This window comes from Furipterus horrens, unplaced genomic scaffold, assembly GCF_987537825.1.
Source record: "Furipterus horrens unplaced genomic scaffold, mFurHor1.1.pri manual_scaffold_3, whole genome shotgun sequence".
In the NCBI taxonomy this organism is placed as follows: domain Eukaryota; kingdom Metazoa; phylum Chordata; class Mammalia; order Chiroptera; family Furipteridae; genus Furipterus; species Furipterus horrens.
In genome coordinates, this window is record NW_028327173.1 from 175,785,300 (window position 1) to 175,802,523 (window position 17,224).

The 17,224-nt window shown below is 42.0% G+C and overlaps 2 protein-coding genes across 2 annotated transcripts in view; one reads left to right on the forward strand and one right to left on the reverse strand.

The window, feature by feature from the left end:
• The window catches only part of FBXO34 (F-box protein 34), a 112,869-nt gene that overhangs the window by 90,615 nt on the left and 5,030 nt on the right, over positions 1-17,224 (forward strand). The window lies entirely within an intron of this gene.
• The window catches only part of ATG14 (autophagy related 14), a 31,944-nt gene continuing 25,221 nt past the window's right edge, over positions 10,502-17,224 (reverse strand). The window contains exon 10 of the mRNA XM_090270914.1: positions 10,502-13,442. Coding sequence (XP_090127040.1) covers positions 13,136-13,442 — 307 coding nt within the window. The 3' untranslated portion in view covers positions 10,502-13,135. The remainder of the gene's footprint in view (positions 13,443-17,224) is intronic.

The following is a 17,224-nucleotide window of genomic DNA, read 5'->3' on the forward strand; positions in this document are numbered from 1 at the left end:
AAATAAATATAAATACTAAAATAAATATAAGGTTCCTACTTCGTGGATTTTCACCTATTGCGGTGGGGTCTAGAACGTGATACCCGCGATAAGTGAGGGAATACTGTATTCCATTGTGTAAATGTACCACAGTTTTTTTTATCCACTCATCTACAGATGGGCACTTAGGCTGTTTCCACACTTGGCTATTGTAAACAGTGCTGCTATGAACATAGGGGTGCATAGGTTCTTCTGAATTGGGGTTTCAGGATTCTTCGGGTATAGTCCTAGCAGTGGAATCACTGGTTCAAAAGGCAGTTCAAGTTTTAGTTTTTTGAGGAAATTCCACACTGTTTTTCATAGTGGCTGCACCAGTCTGCATTCCCACCAGCAGTGCAGTAGGGTTCCCGTTTCTCCACATCCTCGCCAGCACTTGTTTGTTGATTTGTTGATGATGGCCATTCTGACTAGTGTGAGGACATATCTCATCGTGGTTTTTATTTGCATCTCTCTGATGGCTAGTGATGTTGAGCATTCTTTCATATGCCTACGGACCCTTTGTGTGTCCTCCTTGGAGAAGTGTTTATGTCTTTTGCCCGTTTTTTAATTGGGCTGTCTGTCTTCTTGGTGTTGAGATGTGTTAAGTTCTTTATATATTTTGGAGCTCAATCCCTTGTCTTAGGTATCATTGGCAAATATGTTTTCTCGTGTGGTTTGTTCCATTTTCATCTTGCTCATGTTTTATTTTGCTGAGCAGACTCTTTAGTTTGATGTAGTCCCATTTGTTTACTTTTTCCTTTATTTTCCTTGCCTTAGAAGATGTATTAGTGAAAATATCGCTACATGGGATATCTGAAATTTTCCTGCTTATGTTTTCCTCTAGGACATTTATGGTGTCACGGATTACATTTAAGTCTTTGATCCATCTTGAGTTTATTCTGGTGTGTGGTGTAAATTGGTGGTCTATGTAGTTTCATTTTTTTGCATGTCCCTGTCCAGCTCTCCCAGCACCATTTGTTGAAAAGGCTCTTCTCACTCCATTTTATGTTCCTTACCCCTTTGTCAAATATTAGTTGACCATATAGATCTGGGTTTATTTCTTGGCTCTCTGTTCTGTTCTATTGATCTATATGTCTGTTCTCATGCCAGTACCAGGCTGTCTTGATCACAGTGGCTTTATAATATAGTTTGATCTCAGGTACTGTGATTCTTCCTACTGTGTTCTTCTGTCTCAAGATTGCTGTGGCTATTTGGGGTCTTTTTTGGTTCCATATAAATTTTTGAAGTATTTGTTCTAGGTCTGTGGAATATGTCACCGGTATTTTAACAGGGATTGCATTGAATCTGTAAATTGCTTTGGGTAGTATGGACATTTTAATGATGTTGATTCTTCCCATCCATGAACATGGTATTTGCTTCCATTTATTTGTATCTTTCTTAATTATTTCTTCAGAGATATGTAGTTTTCCAAGTACTGGTCTTTTATCTCTTTGGTTAAGTTTATTCCTGGGTACTTTATTTCTCTTGTTGCTGTAATAAATGGGATTTTTAAAAAATTTCTGTCTCTGATGTTTTATTGTTGGTGTACAGAAATGCCTTTAATTTCTGAATATTGACTTTGTATCCTGCTATTTTGCCAAATTCACTTATTATGTTGAGTAGTGTATTAGTGGAATCTGTAGAGTTTTCTATGTACACTACCATGTCATCTGCAAATAATGACAGTTTTACCTCCTCTTTTCCAATTTGGATGCCTTTTATTTCTTTTTCTTGTCCGATTGCTGTGGCTAGAACCTCCAACACTATGTTGAATAGGAGTGGAGAGTGGATATCCTTGTCTTGTTCCTGATCTCAGGGGGAATGCTTTCAGTTTTTGTCCATGGAGTATGGTGTTGGCTTCAGGTTTCTCGTATATAACCTTTATTATGTTGAGGTATGTGCCCTCTATTCCCATTTTGCTGAGTTTTCATCATAAATGGGTGTTGTACTTTATCAAATGCTTTTTCAGCATCTATGGATATGATCATGTGGTTTTTGCCCTTCATTTTGTTTATGTGGTGTATTACGTTTATTGATTTGCGAATATTAAACCATCCTTGCATCCCTGGGATGAATGACACTTGATCGTGGTGTATGATCTTCCTAATGTGTTGCTGGATCCTGTTTGCCAATGTTTTGTTGAGGATTTTAGCATCTATATTCATCAGTGATATTGGCCTGTAGTTTTCTTTCTTTGTTGTGTCTTGGCCTGGTTTTCGAATTAGGGTAATACTGGCTTCATAGGAAGAGTTTGGGAGTTTTCCCTCTTCTTGCATTTTTTTGGAATACTTTGAGAAGGATAAGTATTAGTTCTTCCCTAAATGTTTTGTAAAATTCACCTGTGAAGCCATCCAGTCCAGGGCTTTTGTGTGCTGGGAGTTTTCTGATTACCGTTTCAATTTCACACTTTGTTATCTGTCTGTTTATGCTTTCTACTTCTTGATTCAGTTCTGAAAGTTTATATGTTTCTAGAAATTTGTCCATTTCATCTAGGTTGACATGTTTCTTGACGTACAGTTGCTTGTAGTAATTTCTTACAATCTTTTTTTTAAATGTATTTTATTGATTATATTGTTAAAATAGTTCCAATTTTCTCCCCTTTATTCCCCTCCAGCATCTCCCTCTCCCAGCAATCCCCCCCCAAGTCCATACACATGGTTCGTACATATCTTACAATCCTTTGTATTTCTTTGATATCGGTCATGATTTCTCCTCTTTCATTTCTGATTTTGTTTATTTGGGTCTTCTCTCTTTTCTTCTTGATGAGCCTGGCAACAGGCTTGTTGATATTGTTTATCTTTTCAAAGAACCAGCTCCTACTTTTGTTGATCTTTTGAATTGTTTCTTTAGTCTCTATGTCATTTAATTCTGCTCTGATCTTGATGATTTCTTTCCTTCTATTCACCCTGGGTTTTGTTTGTTATTGTTATTCTAGTTCTTGTAGCTGTAGGGTTAATTTTTTATTTAAGATTCTTCTGTTCTTTTCAGGTAGGCCTGTATTGCTATGACCTTTCCTCTCAGGACTGCTTTTGCTGTCCCATAGGTTTTGGGTTGTTGTGTGTTCATTATCATTAGTTTCAAGAAACTTCTTGATTTCTTCCTTGATGTCATTGTTAACCCATTCATTATTTAATATCATTCATTCTCCATGCGTTTGAATGTCTTTGAGTTTTTTCCTTGAGGTTGATTTCTAGTTTCAAGGCATTGTGGTCTGAGAAGATGCTTGATATAATTTCAGTTTTCTTGAATTTGTTGAGGCTTGTTTTGTGTTCTAACATGTGGTCTGTCTTTGAAAATGTCCCATGTATATTTGAAAAGAATGTATATTTTGCTTCTTTGGGGTGAAAAGTTCTATATCAATTAAGTTCATTTGGTCTAGTGTGTTGTTCAATGCCTCAGTATCCTTGGTGTTTCTTTGCTTTGACGATCTGTCTACTGTTGATAATGGGGTGTTAAAGTCCCCTACTATGAGTGTGCTGCTGTTGATATCCTTCTTGTAGTCGTCTAGTATTTTCCTTATATATTTGGGTGCTCCTATGTTGGGTGTATATATGTTTACCAGGGTTATATCTTCTTGATGGATTGTTCCCTTAAGTATTAGGAAATGTCCTTCTTTGTCTCTTTTTATGGCCTTTGCTGTGAAATCTGTTTTGTTTAAGTATTGATGCCCCAGCTTTTTTTTCATGTCCTTTTGTCTGGAATACTTTTTTTCATTCCTTCACTTTCAGTCTGTGTAAATCTTTTGTTTTGAGGTGTGCCTCTTGTAGACAGCATACATGTGGGTCATGTTTTCATATCCATTTTCCTACCCTATGTCCTTTGACTGGAGCATTTAATCCATTTACATTTAAGGTTATTATTGACAGGTATTTATTCATTTCCCTTTGTACCTGTGTTCCTCTCCCTCTCTCTTCTTTTTCTTAAAGCATTCCCTTTAGCATCTGTTACAATGCTGGTTTGGTGGAGATGTATTCTTTTAGTCTTCCTTTGTCTGGGAAACTCATTTCACCTTCCATTTTGAAAGAGAGCCTTGCTGGGTATAGTCATCTTGGTTGTAGGCTTTGTTTTTCATTGCTTGGAATATTTTTTGCCATTCCCTTCTGGCCTGTAGTGTTTCTGTTGAGAAATCAGTTGATAGCCTTATCAGAGCTCCCTTGTATGTTATTTGCTATTTTTCTCTTGCTGCTTTTAGGATTCTCTTTATCTTTAAATGTTGCCATTTTAATTATGATGTGCCTTGAAGGGGTCCTTTTTGGGTTCATCTTCATTGGGACCCTCTGTGCTCCCTGGACTTGCATGACTTTTTTTCTCATCAAGTTAGGAAAATTTTCTGTTATTATTTTTTCAATCAGGTTTCCTGTCCCTTGCTCCTCGTCTTCTCCTTCTTGTATCCCTACGATTCTAATGTTGTTTTCATCTCATGTTGTCCTGCAGTTCTCGTAAACCCTTTTCATTCTTTTTAAATATTTTTTCATTTGGTTGTATTGTCTGGGAATTTTTTTCTACATTGTCCTCTAACTCACTGATCCGATCCTCTGCTTTGTTTAGCCTGCTTTTGATCGTTTCTACTGTGTTCTTCAGTTCAGAAATTGTATTCATTTCTTCCTGGTTCTTATTGATAGTTTCTATGTCCTTTTTTATGCCGGTATAGTTCTCCGTAAGTTCCTTGTAGCTTCCCTGGAGTTCTTTGTAGTTTTCTCTGAGTTTGTTAAGTTCACTGAGCTTCGTTATAAACATTCTTTTGCATTCCATGTCTGATAGCTGGCCTATGTCTGTTCCATCTCTCTCTCTCTCTCTCTCTCTGGGGATTCCTCTTTTCCTTTCATTGGGAGGTTGTTTTTGTGTCTCCCCATGTTGTATGCTTCTTGTTTGTTTTTGTTTCTTAGATTTGTCTGCTTTGATTTCCCGCTTTCATGGTATGAGATTCTGTATAGGAGACTTGGGGAATTCAGTGGTGCAGTCTCTTTGATCTCCTGAGCTTGATGCTCTTGGGATTCCCTTTATGTCGTTTAAGTTGTCTGATTATATTTCAGTTACTCTTTGGTGGAACCTTCCCTCTTGCTAGTTGATTGAGAGGCAGTCTGTCCATCTTGTCTTGAGTTCTTTTGTGGAGATGCTGTTAAAACATAAACACACAACCCAGGCAAGAAACCCACACCCTCCAAAATATCCCCCACCCACAATCACACTATCAGTAGCAAATGAGCCAGTATTAATATAGATGTAGAGGTTAAGACTATTATGTGAAAAACTGATAAGAATTGTTTTAACTGACAGAGATGATTTTTGAGAGGGAAGATGATAGAATAATAATAGCAGCAAGTAGGGTCAAGGCTGTGCGAGACAATAAGTAGTATTTACATTGTATGTTGAAAAGGGGAGGAAAGAATGCAGAACGAAGTGAGAAGGTGGAAGTGTACAGTATTAGGTTTATATAACAGTTATATGCTATATATTTAGTGCGAGAAGGAGGATAAACAAAACAGACAAACAAACAAAATTAAAGAAGAATAGGAGGGAGAGAAGGTAGGAAACAGATTAAAGACTTTTTTCTCCAGTACAACATTTGGGCGCTGTCCTCCTTTTTCTGGGTCCACCCTTGGTCAGAATTCCATAGGTTTCAAATCTTTTCTGGCAGGCTGGCTGTGAGGAGATACAGCTGGATTCTGTGGCTGCTGTTCTCTGACTCATGCGCCTGCCTGCCGTAGCTCCCTGCTGTGAGCCGCACGGAGTTGAGTCCCCTCCCCCCTGGTCCTGCGGCACCCTTCAGCACTCCGCAGACTTGACTAGCAATGCTATTCTGCTGGCAAGTCAGTGCGCAGGCCCCTAGTCCCTGTCCAGCCTTGGGTCCTGTCTCCGCTCCTCCTCCAAAAAGTCTCTGTGTTGCCTCCAAGCTGCAGCACCGGCCTGTGTCCCTGGCTGGCAGCACCTTACTGTGCGCCTGTGCGTACTGCTTACCTGCCTGGGGTCCCTACCGAGTCTGCATTTCTGCTGCAGCTTTCCTGTATGGGCCCCTCTCCGCAGCTCAGTTCTGCTTTTTTGTTTGGTGGAGCCGTGATGTGCACACCTGGGGTGCAGGGTTGCAAGCCCAGGGAGTCCCCACCTAGACTCAGTTCATAGTTTCTCATAGTCCGGGCTGTTCACTGTCTTCCCACGCCTCTGGTGGTTTCAAAAAAATCTCGTTGACTCCCTCCGGGACTTTGCTGGTCCGGGTGCCTATGGCAGGGGGGAGTTTCTAAGTAGATCCCAGCTAATGAGCCGGTCTGTGGCTGCCCCTTTCGGGTGCAGTGAGGCAGAGGCGCTGGGCTGGAAGGCCCAGCAACTCAGCTTGGAGAGTGCAGGCTGAGCTTTCTACCCTCTTTCACACCACTCCCACACTCCCATCCCTGTTTGCGCTATCTGAAATCCGCACTCGCTCCTTTCCGTGTTTGTACTCCCAAGTCCTTCCATGATGGGAGCAAGCAGACAACACTGCTACCTACTCTGCCGCCATCTTCTCCCCCCTCTCTAAAAGTTCTTTTAAAAGAACTTTAGTTCTTTCTATTCTTCCACTTGAGTCATTTCTAGGCTTCTATCTTTGAGCTTGCTAATTCTCTCTTCCATCTGGTCTACTCTATTTCCAGTGCCCTCTAATGCATTCTTCATCTTATTTATTGAGTTCTTCTGCTCCAGAATTTGGTTTTCTTTTTTTATCCTCACCCAAGGACAAGTTTCATTGCTTTGTAGAGAGAGAAGGTTGAGGGTGGAGGGAAGAGACATAGAGAAACATCAATCGGTTGTTTCTCGTACACCCCCCGACTGGGGACTGGTGACCTTTCGCTTTGCACGACTATGCCCTACCAACTGAGCCACACTGGTCAGGGCTGAACAAGCACCCTTTTGCTTTGTGGGACAATGTCCAACCAACTGAGCCACACTGATGGGGGCTGTTTGGTTTTTATAGTTTTGATCTCTTTGGTAAAGTACTTCTTTTGTTCATTGGTTTTATTCCTGAGCTCATTGAACTGCCTTTCTGAATTTTCTTGTATCTCATAACTGCAATCTTTAATTCTCTTGTCATTTAAGTCACAGCCTTCTGTATCTTTGAGTTTGGTTTCTGGAGAATTTTCATTTCCTTTCTTTTCTTCCTTTCTCTCTTTGTAGAGAAAAGAATTTATTGCAAGGCTGACAGACGAGGGAAACAACAGAAAAAACTCAAATTTGTCTTCTTGAACTAAGGCTTGAGACAAGTTTTAAGAAGTGAGGTTAATAAAACATTATCCATATTCATAAATCCTAATTTGGGAGGTTCTAATTGAATGTTTCTGGAACTTAGCCAATTAAGGTAAGGTATGGGGAGAACAAGAGAAAGTACAAAGGAATTCCAGTTTGCCAGTGTTTGATTGGTTGAAGTCATTAATTCCTTGTGGTGTTTGGTTTTCCTTCTGCCTGGGTAACAGTTCTAACAGGCACCACTCACTTAAGAAATGGGCCTATGAGGACCAAATCTTCAAGTTAGTTCTGTGGTAGTGTTAAATTCAGTTTCATTGAGTGCTCGAGGTCACATCAGAAACACTCAGTTATTAATTATGCAGACTCAGGTTGGCTAGACTGGTTTCAGCCGTCAATGTAAGAAACATCCTAGTCTGTACAGAATTTTTATAAAAAGTATATTTGAGCCAAACTAATGACACATCAGGGGCCTAGATCACAAATGCTCCCTGACTTTTTATTTTCCTTATGTGCTACCTTGTTAACCTTGGTTATTCATGGTACTTGATGGATTCTTTCTCTGCCAGCACATTTGAGGCAGTGAACTCTTTTCCTTTTTAAGTACTGTTTTGCTGTTAACAACTGAGCAGGTTAATAAGCAGATGTCTTTCATTTTCCAGTAGATGGTGTAAAAGTGCGAATTGTTTTCTCCTCCCTGAACTACTGGCACCCCTGGGATCTCAGTGGGGCACTGTCACCTTGGTTGTGGAAAATGCACTGTATTCCCCAAGGTGAGCATTCTGTTTCTGGGTTGCCTAGCTCATGGCACCACCCCCCATGGTGGGATGTGGCAGGTAGTGGGGCTTCAGGCTGGGAGTTCCCCAGCACTGCCTCCTCGTTACCAGTAGCTGCCAGCAGCGCTGTGCTACGTGAGGCATCTCTGCTGCCTCTGGTGGGTTTTGTTGCAACAGATGGGTGAGGGGAGGTGGTTTGTGGGTTCTGGTGGCTTTGTCTGCTCACTAGTAATGGTGGCTGCTAGTCCTCAGCTGTCACACCACTGTTCCGTCTCCGCTCTTGTCAATGGATTTAGCCACAATGGGCACTGGCTACCTCAAACAGGAATGTTGCTTCTGCATCACCTACCCTAGAGGCTGCTGTGTGAGGACTGCAGCCAGAGTTCTCCACAACTATCATGTCAGTTGGGGGTGTGGTGGGTGCCAAACTGTCTCTGTCCTTCCCCCATATGGCCTCCTGTGCCCATTCCAATATGCCCACTTTCAGATGTACTGATAGGTGGATCAGAGACACGTTTGTGTGTTGAGCAGAGGATCCTTTCTTGAATTGCAGTTGATTGTCTGATTTGTAACTTTAAAGGGAGATACAAACAGGTCTTTTCACTCTGCCATTATGCTGCGGTCACTCTCAAGATCCTGCATTTCTGACAAACTCCCAGGTGATGTAGGTTCAAGGGTCATTCCATGAGTAGCAAGGCTGTGGAGAAATTGGAGCTAAAGGGTCTTGGGCCTGGTGTTCACAGAGATCTCTGTAGTTCTTCAGCTCTTAGCAGTGCTTTTCTCAAAGGCCCTCAAGGGGGTAGCAAAACTCACAACTGAAGCCAGTACCAGTACCCGGTATTTCCCCCTGAGGGTGGGTGCTAGACACAGTCCCTCGTACTACGAAGGCAACTATTAAACTGCTGACACAGAAGATATGCTCTACTTCTATGATTCTTTAATCAACTTTGGAAAGGGAGATGTGTCTCTTCCACCTACTACTCTCAAATCATTTGGCACTTTCTTACCCAAATCATGAGGCATGTATTTGCTTATGCTCTACAAACGTTTTCCAGATAATGTTTTTTAATTTAGAGAAATAAGCTGCTGAGAACAGTAGGAAAGCCCTTTCTTCAAAATCCAGGTATCTCCTGAAGTTATACAGCAAATGCTAAAAAGCCACACCCGGAGGGGGAGGCAATGAACAATCTGATGTGGCTCTGGAGGAGTTAATGCCTCAGCCACAGGACTCTTAATGACTTTGACCTTCTTGCATTCAACTGGCTATGGCCCATTTTTCAACACTCACCTAGTGTTGTCAAGTATCTCCTGCCTGTTTCTTACTTTTCAAAGGGTATCATTCAAAATCTCCATCAGTTTCCCCCACCACAGACTCTCTCTCACACCTTCCTACAAAATGAGCAAAAAAAGTCACTGATGTGGCTCTTGCTATTTTACTATTCCTTTTCTTCCAGAAAAGATTGTCTCTAGATAAAAGAAACTGGTGGTTTCTGTTTTTTGACGCTCACTTCATCTGTGTATCTCTAGGCAGATTGTGAACTCCTTTGCCCCAGGGTATTTTCTCACCAGATCCTTGGGACGGGTGCTGGTGGCGGCTTTCTCTCACTGAGCAGTCCATAGCTGAAGTTCAGATGACTTGCGCAAAAATCCAGTTTCAAATTTCCTGGTACATTTTGTTGAAGCAATTTTCAGATGACCTCTTTGTCCACAAAGGACAAAGTTGTCCTTAGTTCTTCCCATCTGCTTCAACCTGATTCCTATATCAACCATGATGTAACACTGGGGGCTGAGAGTTTCCGTAGGCACATTAGATGGGAACATGTTTTTAACTCACCTAGAGTGACTGAAGGACACTACCGAAGTGCGCGCCCTATCTGGGACCCTTCCACCTCTGTGCCTGCTTTCCTCCTGCTGCGGGTAAGGAGCAGGACGGCCATGGACTGCTCCACTGCAGTCAGTGCCATTATCCCTGAGCCTGCAGGATTATCAATCTGGGAGAGACCAGTACAGAGAAAAGAAAAAAAAAAGGGGGGGGGGGGGCGGGATTCTCCAAAACTACTTGGTTCTCTAGCTTGACAGATTCCCTTTAACATCTAACATTTTTCTTTCTCTTTCATCCTGATGAGAGTCTGGGCAGGTTCATATGGGCATCCTAGAGACTCCTCCCTCTCCCCACAGGGGGCTGTTACAAGACACCAAGTCGCTAGGGCACAGGAATCATGTGATGGCTGCCAATGAAAAATCCATCTTTTGAGAAAGCATGTAACTGGTAACCAACCAGTTTCTCAGAATACTACAGGAGTGCCGTTATCATGAATATGACCATGATCAGAAATTTGTAAAAGTATTAGTGGGCATATTTTTTTACCTGGCAAAAAAAATTATCCTATAATTTATATAAAATACTCCAGGGTTAGATCTCATTCTTGCTGCCCTTAATGTTACCAGTATTAAGAATAATCAGTTTGAAAAAGACATACATATTAGCAAAGTACTGTTAAAAGATTTATTGTAATAACAGAATAAAAGTTTAGAAAACATTTGTATGACTCAAACTGGTTTGGAAGTTGCAGAGCAACAGGAAATTTCTGCAACATAAAACCACGAGGAGATTCTCAGATACTGTAGTTCTTTAACAGCATGCCACCAAATGCTCGTTCCCAAATTGTCCACACACAAAGCTGTACATGAATCCAGTCCACTACACCCACTGCTGATGTGGTTTTCATCTTAACTTACAAATGTGCAAAACTTTTCTCAGTCACACTCCATTACAAAAAAGTCTTTTAACAGACTGTTTTAAGCAGCCTATTTGGTGCCTCTGGGTTTTCATTAGTATTACCTTGTTTCAATAAATCATTTTAATATTGAAAAAAAAGACCAAGTTCTATGGCTTTTTGTTTAAAAATAAAAACCTGCTTCAATTTTTTAAAAAAGCTGTTTACATATGGTTCTGGCACCTACATGAAAAGATTTTAATGAGCAGCAAAGAGAGTAGAAAAAACAGTGGTTGAAATGTATACTTAAGAATATTTACAGGGTGGATCCAGTGCAAAATAATGAAAACCAAAATACCGCAGCAGAGTCAGCCAGTATGTTGGTATTCATGACCACTAAAGGGTCTGATCATTTAACCCTAAGTAAAGTGCCTCTGTGTGATAACAACAGCAAAACATACCCTATCAATCCCCCAGTTTCCCATATCCTTGTAAGTTTTGAATTACTCTGGATAGGAGTTTGTGATCTCTGGATTCTGTTCTTTAGCTTCATCTCTCATTCATGGTTCCATCAGAGGCTTACGTGAGAGAAACCATGACTAGTGTGCCTTTCAGCTGACGTCAGTCTCTTCCCTCAGGCCCCAAGTTCCAGTTGTTCAATTCTGGAGACTAAGCTCTTCTTTTTAAGGGTTGGAAGTACCTGGATAATTCTTTATCTCATGAAATTTTAAGTTCATTTGGTAATTTGTTCAAGTCAACCACTCTATGAATTACAGGCCTGGATGGTACAAAGCAAGCCCAGCAATCATGAAGCTGAGCAGTTCAAGCAGAGGAGAGCCTGTTTCCTCCCAAAGTGGAAAAGTCATAAAGCCAGGGAACTTGGGACTCCTGGATAGGAATAAATACCCTGCTGCAACTCTACCCAAAACTCTACCAAACACTATACCAACAGCAAAGCGATATAGCACCTCGGATTTGGAGGCAAAGTATCACCTATAATAATTACGACAAGAAAAGAAGCTGGGGCAGGGCAAACCTCCAAGTGATTTATCTGAGGTACTTCATGCTAGTCACACTAACAAGATATGGTAATAATGCCTGTTAGGAATTTCTCACAGGATTTCTTTTTGTAGTTGTTACATAGGACTTTTTTTTGCAGTTATTAAAAATAAACTACTTACATATTGTACATAATGCCTCTCTACGGTTTTCTTATAAGATTGTCACTAAGAGAATGACAGGACACATTAGCTGGAAATGATCTCTTGGTGAGGAAAAATTTCTCCCATAGAGCTTTCCCCAGGAAAGAGAAGAGGAGAACCAGTGATACGATTTGCTCTGCATTTCTGAGGGAAGGTGGTAAGAACAACAAGGACCTCTAGGAAACAAGCAAGCAGGATGGTTTTCCTTGGAAGAACCTGCCACCTACAAAATCCCTTAGCAAGAAATCGGACACCAGAAGAAATACCAAAGGTCACTTAATTCAGTGGCGTTTAACCTGTGCCCAGGCAGGCATTTAGCTTATATCAGCGAATGACCTTAATGAGTTAATCTTTCACTCACAGAAAATAAGTTCAATTTCAAAATGCACATAGTGTAGACGGGAGGAATTCAATAATCTAGTTAAGAATGAACTTAATTTCCCTCAGAATATAAGAAAATAGGTTTAAAATCTCTAGGACATTATTGCAACTAGAATTTCTTCTGTTCATGAATGTGGGTCCTAAAGAAAAGACCTTAGTTTCTTTGGTGTGTGGGGAGAAAGAAAAACAGGAATGTCTGACGAGCTACGACAGAGCAGCACAAGTGAAATAATTTCTAAACTACTCATCCCCCCGCAAAACACTACCTTTCCAAACAAAACCAAATTCTTGACCTAAAAACCAAACATGACCAAATTATAAAGAAATCAAGTATTTCAAATTGCTTGCTGATTCTCTATAAAAATGATCACATAAAAACAAACTCATATTAAACAGTTTTTTAAATCTTTCAAGTCCTATTCCTGAAGAGTCCCTTCCTTGTGATTCAGCCTCTAAAATAAAGTGTTCACGAACAGTCAGTCTCCGCATTGCGGGGACCGAACACGTGTCAGCCTGTGTCTGTGGGTCCTCTGGCCTATGATCAGAGGGAACCCACACGTATTTCTGCCTCCACAGAACTGACCTCCTGCTGTGGTCCTTCCTCTACCAACACGAGTCTGGGAAGAAGGACCGTTGACCCTCTGCTCTGTTAGCTATCATAAGGACGTTGGTCACCACCACGGGCCATTTGACAAATAGAAACGCTTGTCTCCCTCCCTTAAAAAAAAAAAGTTTAAAACCTCTTTGTGTTCAGGCATGATCTTACCTAAATACATAGTGTTTGCTAGTTTACGTTCTTGATGCAAATCCGGCATGTTTTGATCCATGCTCATTAGCGGTGTCCAGTGTAAGCTTTAAACCAGGAGGTCACTGAGGCCGCGGCAGAGGAGATCATCCCACCAGCACTGCTGCTTGCAATGGGTGGGGACGCCTGGGAGCTCTGGCTCTGCGAGACTTCCACGGATTGGGAAGGGATATCACAAAACCGGGGGCTTGGCAAGTTCTCCCAGTCTGTGCCCAGGTCGGTTTCCTCGTCACTTACGCGCTCCTCTCCACTCTCATCTGATTCTCCAGCAACTCCGGGATCCAAAAACTCCATGGACTCCTCGAGGTCTGCTCGCACCTCAAAGGGTCCCGACCTGTGTGCAGACAGTGAAGGGCCTCTTTAAGACAACATGTGACAATAGGTGACAGAAGACCTGATGGCACGTGGGAGACCCAGAGCTGTCGCTGCACCTGCTTCCTAAGTCTGCACTGTATTTGGTCACTGTTTTTCTTCATCTAAATAACAACTCCCATCCAAGTAACAAGTAATTCACCATACCACACTTCTTAATTCTACCTAATTTGTGAAGACTCTGGATAGGAAAATCCATCCACTGAGACTATTTATTCTGGTCCAAAGTACAATTTTCTGTTTTAAACAACTGCAGTATCTATGCATTCCAATGACAGAATTCTGACAAAAAGTCACCTGACCTATATACTCGGGTATATTAGTCAGTGGTGCAAGTATCAAATGGTGTACAAAGAAAACTGTGAGATGTTCTCTGCCTTATGGAAGCCCCCAATTATTAAACTCAAGACTCAGAAGAGCTAGATGATACAGTTGTATGCACATTAGCAAAGCTTCCTGGGATTAGAGTCAACAGTAGGCTGCCAAACACATTTCAAGATATCAATCACATAATTTTCTAGGGACATGTTTCTAGCATAGAATGAGATATGATTATTTAGAATACAGTCATCTGGAATAGTGTATATTTCTATATCATCTTTCAGGAGATAATTTTTTATTCCCCAAAGGTTCCTAATAGTGTTCCCGTCTCCAAATCTAATAACCTTTCTTTCTCAGGCCTCTCACTCCCTGTGACAGGCCTTCTGCTTCTCCCTTGTCCCTTTTCAAGTGCCCACCAGCTCCTACCTCAAGGGAGGCAGGCTGCATCTCCTTCAGGCAGGCAGTCACCCCACCCACGGGTCCTCCAGGGGAGTTCCCTGCAACAAGCTACAGGGTGGGACCCAGTCCCTCCAGCAGCCCCTGTCTCGCCACCGTTGGCCCCAAGATAAGGCCTGATGCCTTGGTTCATTTAAAAGTTTCCCCAGTAATTACTTTGGGGTAAGTGACAGAGGAGAGCAAAGTAGACAGAGAAATGAGAAATATCCTAGAACTGTACAGCCTGCCCTTTGAGTCCAAACTTCTTAGTCTTTACAATGATAAAAGCCTAGCGCTGGCCTCCTATGCCCCTCACCAGACCTGCGCCTGCTGACTCATGTTTTCCAGGCTCAGGTAGCCTTCATTTGCCCAAGACAACCACCCTGCTTCCCAGCTGGAACACAGCAGCAGTAATTGCCAATGTTTCTGTTGCAGGCACTGGATTTTAGGCTTTGCAAGTATTAATTAAACTGGAAGTTGCGCCACAGGGTTTCCCGCTGGTCTCTAGCGAAACTTTATATTCCAAAAAGCCCTTCAAACTAGGCCTCCACCCAGCCCAGAAGCCCGTTTTTGCAAGGGGCAAAGAGGACAAGAATTGGAAGGGAGTGCTCCCCACAACCTTCCTTCCTTCCCTGGATACTTTCTTGAATAAACTGATAACCGCTGCCACCTGTATCTTAGCTCTGAGTGTCCCTTTTCTGTTTTCTTAGGTTCTCCGTACAGTTGGTTTCTTTTCTCTCTTCCTCTTTTCTTTTCCTTGGCAAACAGGTCTACTCCATGGCTTTTTTTTGTTTTCAGATTCCTCTTAGCTCCACTCCCAAACACCTTCCCACCTGCCACAGCTCTCTGGGCGCTGCTAACCTCTCAGCCTCGTCTCCTCAAGTATCTGAGCTAATCTACCAGTCTCAAAACATAAGCAGCTGGGATTCCTCCCTCACGCTCCTGCCTGGTATCACCAAACAAGCCCCCTTTCCATCCTCAATGCCTCCCCCAGCTCAAGTCCTCACTGTATCACCACCTCACTAGCCAGTCCCCCCACCTCTGCTTGCCAGAGAGCTGTCCCTCTCTCTCCTCATGGTGTCTGCCTATTAAAAATGTCCACAATTTAAGTATCTCAGCTGGTTTCCCTCCTTTCCCAAATGCAAGGCTCTGAATCTGTTCTGTTCAGCTTTGCTCCCCAGGGGATTAAGGCTTCTGACCTCCCCAGGCTCCCTCGCAGGCCCAGGTCAGCTCTCCACCATCACTGCTTCCTTCCTTCTGCTAGCTTTGAGGCTCAGCCTGTTTTTCTGTTCCTCTTTGATGCTGCCTCATCTACTCTTGGGATTCTTTTTGGCATGAGACTGCTATCGTCCCCAGATCCCCTCTTTAAGGGTTTTTCCAGGAGACAGGCTGGAGTGACACAAGGGGAGAAATGACAGTTCCTTCAGGTAGAGCCCCCCATTAGAAGCCACCTGGACCCCAGTTCTCTGCTTGGAATCCCACACAGCAGAGTCCACTTGGCATGGAGCAGGTGCTCAGTTAAGTACTTCAAATGAAAAGCTGGTGGATGGATCCCACAGCAGCCAGCAGGAACCATTTTAGTTCCGACGAGTAACCTACAACTCAGAGAGCAGAACAGATGCCCTACAGAGGTCGCTGGGACTTTTCTCCACTCAGTGCCTTTCTCCCCTCACTTCCAGCATAATCGATCACCTGCCCAGCACACCTGTGCCCCCCCCCCCCCCAGAATTAACTAGCATAAGAATGAAGTCTTTCTGTTTAATGTCTTTGGGAAATAGATTATAAAATAAAAGCCAGAGAACACTTTATCTTATGATACAGGAGGTTATTCATAGTAAGGCAACAAAATGATATTTTGGCCTTCTAAAAGTCTCTTTTCGCAAAATAGCTTATTTCAAAAATATTATAGCATCTACAACATCAAGAGTGAACCCTAATGTACACTCTGGACTTTGAATGATAGCAATGTGTTAATGTAGGTGCCGTCACAGTGAAGAAAGACTAAATCCAGGGGGCAATTCTGATTGAGGAGAAGGGTAACTGCATGGTCTCAAAGTGTCTTCCCACACACTGCAAGGAAGGAAAACCACAGGAATTGTACAGTGGATAAATTACAAAGTATCATCACGTAAGTGACTGAAATAACATGACCAGTAAAGGACAGATGGCCACGGTGGTCCCCCAGATGTGATATCCAGGAGACACTCCTGCCTAGGCCATTCCAATCTAAAATGCTAAGCCTGAATCTCATTGCAAGGAAACACCCAATCTCAGAATGAAAGTTCTATTTAAAAAAGGAAAAAAAGTTAAATGTTGTAAAAAGAAAGACTAAGTAGGCTGTGAAAATGTTGCAGATTTAAAGAGAGATAGCAATTAAATGGAACACCAGACTCTGGACTGAGTCCTGAAGGAGGAAATGCTATAAAGGACCTCATCTGGTATACTAACAAAATGTGCATATGGGCAGTGAAGTATTGTACTGATGTTACATTTGCTGTTGTTGATGGTTAAGTAAGAAACCATCCTTATTTTGAAGAAATACACATTGAAATATTTAGGGGTCAAGAGCCATGGTATATGTAATTTATCCACAGAGATCAGAAAAACATATTTTTGTGTGTTTAGGGACAGGAAAAGGGAGAGAGAGATTGCATAAATGATAAAGCAAATGGGGTAAAACACTAACAAAGGTGAATCTGGGTAAAAGGTGTATGTGTCTTTGTACTATTTTTAATTTTTGGAATTTTTCTGTAAATTTTAATTTATTTCAAAGAAAAAAAAGTTTATGTTGGATTCAGCTGGCCTCAGTGGAAACAGGAAGTCCCACACAAGTTCTATTGTTAATACTCTCTCTAAGCTGAACTGAGGAAGGTGTGGGAAGGGGACTTCTGAAGCTCTGACCTCCAGGAAAACTTGGATTTGTGGCAGCCTGGCCATATGTGCTTCTATAGAACAGAGCCCTCTAAATGGAGGGCAGATGCAGGGCAA